The sequence below is a fragment of the Perca fluviatilis genome, chromosome 18 (assembly GCF_010015445.1).
Source record: "Perca fluviatilis chromosome 18, GENO_Pfluv_1.0, whole genome shotgun sequence".
NCBI lineage: Eukaryota > Metazoa > Chordata > Actinopteri > Perciformes > Percidae > Perca > Perca fluviatilis.
This window is the reverse complement of record NC_053129.1, coordinates 4,480,040-4,485,732: the sequence shown is the minus strand read 5'-3', so window position 1 is coordinate 4,485,732 and position 5,693 is coordinate 4,480,040. Positions and strand designations below refer to the sequence as shown.

Below are 5,693 nucleotides of genomic sequence, written 5' to 3'. Positions count from 1 at the left end.
AATGTACTTAATGTACTCACTTAGACACTGTGGCCCTCATTTATCAACCTAATGTAGATATGAATGCAGATATGAGCGCAGAAATCATCTTACGACGTGTGATTCATGTGATTCATTAAACGTTCGTATCACACCAATCAGAGTGTAAGGATGGTTGTACATTGATAAATGCAGCGGCTGGAAACGATCGTAATTTAAATTTCACGCCCACATATATTCACGGGTTAGAGGCCTCGCCCTTAGAATTTACAACATGGACAAGCGACATCCGGCAAAGAAAAGGAATTTCACTGAGGTAGAAATAGAGACGCTCACGTCTCAGGTGGAGGCCAACCGCTTGGTCTTATTTGGAAGCTTAAAATCAGGCATCAAAGGATCAAGGAAAAATGCGACGTGGACTCAGGTTACTGCTGCAGTCAACAGCGTTTCTGCGGTGAATCGGACTCCTGCAGAGGTTTAAATATTTATATTATCCAATAAGTAATAAATGTTCTACGCTTAAATCATTAAATAGAACATGTAGTGTAGTAATAACTATATTTGTATTTCCAATAAGGTCAAGAAAAAAATGGTCCGACATCAAACTGGGCACAAAAAAACGTGTTGCTTCCATGAGGCGCAGCCTAAATCAGACGAGAGGAGCCCAGTCAGACCCCGAACTGACATTAACTGACATTAACGCAAGCTGAGGAGAGAGTGGCCGCACTTATCGGGTCTCCTTCCGCTAGTGGCATTCGTGGCGGGGGAGACACTGATGTACCTGAGTCCGAGCAGGCAAATGGTGAGAGAAATAGCCACAGTACAAACAGTGATTTGTTGCCTGCCTAAAATAATCACACAAATGAAGTGCATTGAATCTTTTATTTTCTCTTTTTAAAGATCAGTCAAGGTTCCACAGAGCAGTGTCCACACGGACCGGTGGAACATGAGCGCTTGTCTTCGCCCCGTCCTGGTCCACCACCACGGGCCTCTGTACTAACTGCTGAAGTCATTAATGACACATTGAAAGCGATAAACGAGAACCTGAAGTGCATTTCAAATAAATGAATTATTTTTCACTAAACATTCCACATTTTATGTTTTGAAGTAGCTTTCTTACCCAAATATAGCACTTATTATATTAGAAGCGCAGAATTAGATCCTGTCTCCTTCGTAGAGCCCCCAGTGGTGGCTGTTGTGGCCACAGATCTCTTGGCATGGGGTCATCTGGCTGCACTTCATTGAATGGCACCCCGTTCTCCAGTGCAATATTGTGAAGAACCCTGCATGCCATAATTATGTTGCAGGCCTTCTCTGGGGTGGATAGCAGAGTCCCCCCCACTGACCCAAGACGGAGCCACCTGTCCTTGAGCAAACCTGTGCTTCGCTTCACTGTGGTTCGTGTGCGTGTGTGCACACTGTTGAACCTGTGCTCCTGCTCTGTTTGGGGATTTGCAAGCAGTGTTATAAAGGTACTCAGTCAGGTGATAACCTTTGTCACCTAGAGGAATCACATCAAACCATTTCACCAAAGATCTATGTAGACGAGATGACTCCGGCCATGCAGTGCGCCCTCCTGTAGCTTTGTTCCAACGCTGCTGTTTTGAAAAATAAAAGAATCGTGCGTCCCCCCCAGGCCACCGGGCTACCATATTCAGAACAGACATCCTGGCATCACATATGATCTGAACGTTGACTGAATGAAAGTTTTTGCGATTGATAAATGTGTAATCATTCATGGATGGTGGCTTCAGACGCACATGAGTACAATCAATCGCCCCAATCACATTTGGAAACCCAGCAATCTCATAGAATTGTCTTTTAATGACAGTTGGCTGAGCATCATCATATGGAAATTGAATATACCTAGCCTACCTTGATAGCCCCCAAAACTGCTGGCATACTTCTACTAACTGTTGGCTGTGATATACCAGACCTGTCCCCGATCTCCTGCTGAAAGGTCCCGGTGGCCAAAAACCGTAAACGTAGAGAGCAACTGCACTGGCAAAGGTATGGCATTGGACCGTCGAGTCTCTCGTTTTAACCGAGGCTCTAAATCGTGGCATAGCTGCAGAAGGACATACCTCGGGAGACGAAAACGACTCATTAGCTACTGGTCACTCTCCATCAAAAATCAGCACGGTCCCGAAAAACCCTCTCGCGTCTTTAAGCGTGCATTAAGGTCCTCTAACGGAGCCAGATCTGCCATCGCTTCGACTTCAGGACCGCCAATGCGCTTGTTTAAATCACAATTCACTGAACCAGGTGGTTATACCATGAACCACCACTAGTCACACTGGAAAACTTGCGTACACGAGTTCAGACCAGACGTGAGATTTGATCGCAGCCTACGCTCACGTTCAAATTGATAAATGCCTTGCTTTGCGTAGGAATCGGCGTACGCTTGTCCTACGGGGGGGGGGGCTTAAATTTGGTGAGTGTGAAAGTTCATTGTTAATAATGGTTTTGTTACTACCACTATTAATAATAGCAGCAGATGTATTAAGAGGCGTTTGGGTATTTGCCAAAGAACACTTTCAAATATGTCACATGAACTTTAATGGGGAAATATTGGGAAAGCATTGACAAACTACATACAAATTTACATCTAAAATTGCAAAATTGCCATTGTTTTAAATTTGACAACATTATTTTATTTTTGAGAGACAAGGTATACATTTTCATACCTTTGTATTTGGTCCTGTCTGGTGTTCTGAATTAGCTCTTTATAGAAATGTTTTGATTTTAATAATTTGGTGCAAACTACATAGATACTTTTGGGGTAATCAAAATCAAAATAACCTCCATAAAGCTTTCAAAGCATCTGTAAAATCGCTGCGAAATCTCCATAAAATAACCACGCTCTGTGAATCCCAGATTTCGGTGTATTGCTTCATCCCTCATTTGCTTGACATTTCAGCCTTTGAATGACAGTTGCAATAATGTTTAGGGGTAAAATAAAGTGAGAAGGACATACAGATACTTTTTTTGTTGCCAAATTAAAGTTTTTGGAACATTTGGAGACAAGAAGAGGACAACAGGATGGTGGCAGGAGGTGGAAATAAAGATGGATCAATAGAGAAAAAGCATATACTGTATGAGTGTTTACTTGTGGTGACATTGACAGTGCTGCACAGAGCTGTCAGCAGTGTATCATGGTGGAGCGGTTAAAAAAAAAAAAAAAACTACCTGGGAGATGTCAAATCTCTGTCAAAGTCGAAGCAAGCAGAACAACCGTGACTGTTGGCACTTTGACTCAGTAAAAATAAACAAAAGATGGGACATGGAATATGTTCTATTTTCCCCTCTTCACCTGACAGCGCCTGATTATGTACCAGCTTCCCTCAGCACTCAGGAATATGAAGTTCAAATGGACAAAAATATCGTGCTTGAGTATAAATGGCAATTCTGCCATTTCAGCTGCTTTTGATCTGTAGCCAGGACCTGCATAATCAAAATGTAAACATAATCTATACATAGAGCCAGTTATAGATATCAGAGATGCAACCATATAGGGATATTGGATACGTTGTTATTATTTTAAAGAAAATACCATCTAATCCAAATACAGTGCATGCTGGGAAGTTTGCTAATATGTTAACAGTGTTAATGTAACAACTTAATTTGATGAGTTAATGAAGGACTGGTTAAGAATTCAGTCAACTCATCATTTTAATTGTGAAATTATAAAATGTTCTCAGTGTTTCCTTTAGGATTTTTTTTAGCAGTGGGGGCAGGTCCCCCCCCCCATCCTCGTGTGTCAGCGCTATTCTCCAACATGCACTCTAACAATGCAGCCCTATTTCTGATACCGTGGGGGGCCGCCACGCTCAAATCAACATAGAGGAAACACTGGTTCTACATGTGATATATGTGATTATGAGGTTTTACAGTGTAGAGGAGTTATATATAAAGCAAACAAATAAACTTTGAAAGTTTGTATTCTCGCATTCCAAAACTAAAGAACACACTTTAACAGAATTTCTCAGAATAAATCCCTGTTTTAAGTTCTCAGGACAGACCCACTTTCATTGGAACAAGAAACTAACATGGTTTCCTGGCACAGCTAATTTTTCCTTTCAAATCTAATAATACATTTTTCTAAATCCTGCCAACTTGTAATCCTTATTCATTCCAAAGAATATAAAGTTGCATGTGTACAGTGCCCAAAAATGCTAAAGCCCACTCTATGCATACCATGACATATGACATATGAAGTAATGACTTTGTATTAATGTTTGTTTTTAATATTGGGAACTTGAATTGTTGTTGAATCTGAATTTGTGAAAAAAATTATAACAACATTGAAACATGTGATGGTTGGGGTCGGCTGGCTGTGAGTTTTTGTTTTGTTTCCTAGTTTATTTTCCACTTTCAGTTTCTCTGTTGGCCCTGCCTCTCTCGGTGTCTGTGTTTCCCCCCCTCCTGCCTGATCCTGCCAGCTGACTACGCACACCATCATTCCACTATCAGCTCTCCCGCTGTGCACACCTGCCGGCCATCTACAATCAAGCCCAGTATTTGAACCCTGGATCCACTCATCATCTTTGCTTGATCATTGCTTCAGTTGTCCTGGTGACATGCAATACAAGCGCTCTTAAAAAAAACATAAAAAATAAAAATCCTTGTACGTCCCTGTCTGTTATTGACCCTCTTTTTGTTTCTCCTCTGCAGCCATCTTCTCCATACCGCTCTGTTACATCCAGTCAGCTGGCTCCGCCATTTGGTCCCCTCCTCACGGCTCCCTGCTCCATCCTGCCTCAGCTCCTGCTCCCAGCTGTCCACTCTTTGACTCCCCTGTTCCCCCGAACCCCAGTACCTCCTCCTCGGCTCCCCTCGGCACCGGTTTCTCCGCGCTCCCTTGCCGTCCCATCCCCAGTGAGTCCATCGTCATCCTACCCCAGCAAGCTCCTCAAAACCTTTAACCCCCCCCCCCTCCCTTCCCCCCCCCCCATCCTTTTCCACCCCCCTCCCTCCCCCCCCCCCTCAATTCTCCAGTAGGCTCCCTCACCATCCTATCCCAGTAGGCTCCCTCACCATCCTATCCCAGTAGGCTCCCTCACCATCCTATCCCAGTAGACTCCCTCACCATCCTATCCCAGTAGGCCCCCTCACCATCCTATCCCAGTAGGCTCCCTCACCATCCTATCCCAGCCCTGGGCCCTCACCCCTGTCCTTGGTGTCCGCCTCCCCACTCCTCCTTCCCTCTTGTCATTTCTATCCCTAATAAACCTGTTTTTGCTGAGCCTTGCGTTTGGGTCCGTTCTGTCTCCCACACAACAGAAACAGATTGTTTTCCAAGTAAAATATTTCAGTGGTATCTTAATTTCACAAGCAGCAGTGATTACATTTCACAATTAGGTATTCCGTTGCTTAAAAAATTAAAATGATGGCAATGGGGATTTTTTTCAAGTTATAATTTTTATATATATATACACTCTGACCAAAATTATAAACTCAACACTTTTTTTGCCCCCATTTTTCTCATCTAAGACTTTCGATGTACACAAAAGGCCTTTTTGTACTCCTTTCTTGCACATTTCTCTTGAATATTACACTTCTCACTTCCCCTTGGCTGAGAAAATCCATTCACCTCACAGGTGTGGCATATCAAAATGCTGATTAGACAGCAGGATTATTGCACAGGTGTTCCTTAGGCTGGCCACAATAAAAGGCCACTCTAAAAATTTGCAGTTTTATCACACAGCACAATG

General features: G+C 43.1%; 1 protein-coding gene across 1 annotated transcript; it reads left to right on the top strand.

Moving 5' to 3' along the window:
* The first annotated feature begins 253 nt into the window (after window positions 1-253).
* On the top strand, window positions 254-4,904 carry LOC120547180. The gene is made up of 4 exons (XM_039782655.1): window positions 254-433; window positions 1,287-1,451; window positions 4,422-4,554; window positions 4,654-4,904. Exons 1-4 carry the CDS (start codon window positions 254-256, stop codon window positions 4,902-4,904), a joined length of 729 nt encoding a protein of 242 aa, XP_039638589.1.
* The last annotated feature ends 789 nt before the right edge of the window (window positions 4,905-5,693 follow it).

What these genes read in the sequence shown, in the direction of transcription:
- LOC120547180 (XM_039782655.1), top strand. Translation starts at nt 254, where the DNA reads ATGGACAAGCGACATCCGGCAAAGAAAAGGAATTTCACTGAGGTAGAA. An exon ending in TTGCAAGCAGTGTTATAAAG is followed by an intron (nt 1,452 to 4,421) that starts GTACTCAGTCAG and finishes TGATCCTGCCAG; the next exon opens with CTGACTACGCACACCATCAT. An exon ending in TCATTGCTTCAGTTGTCCTG is followed by an intron (nt 4,555 to 4,653) that starts GTGACATGCAAT and finishes TCTCCTCTGCAG; the next exon opens with CCATCTTCTCCATACCGCTC.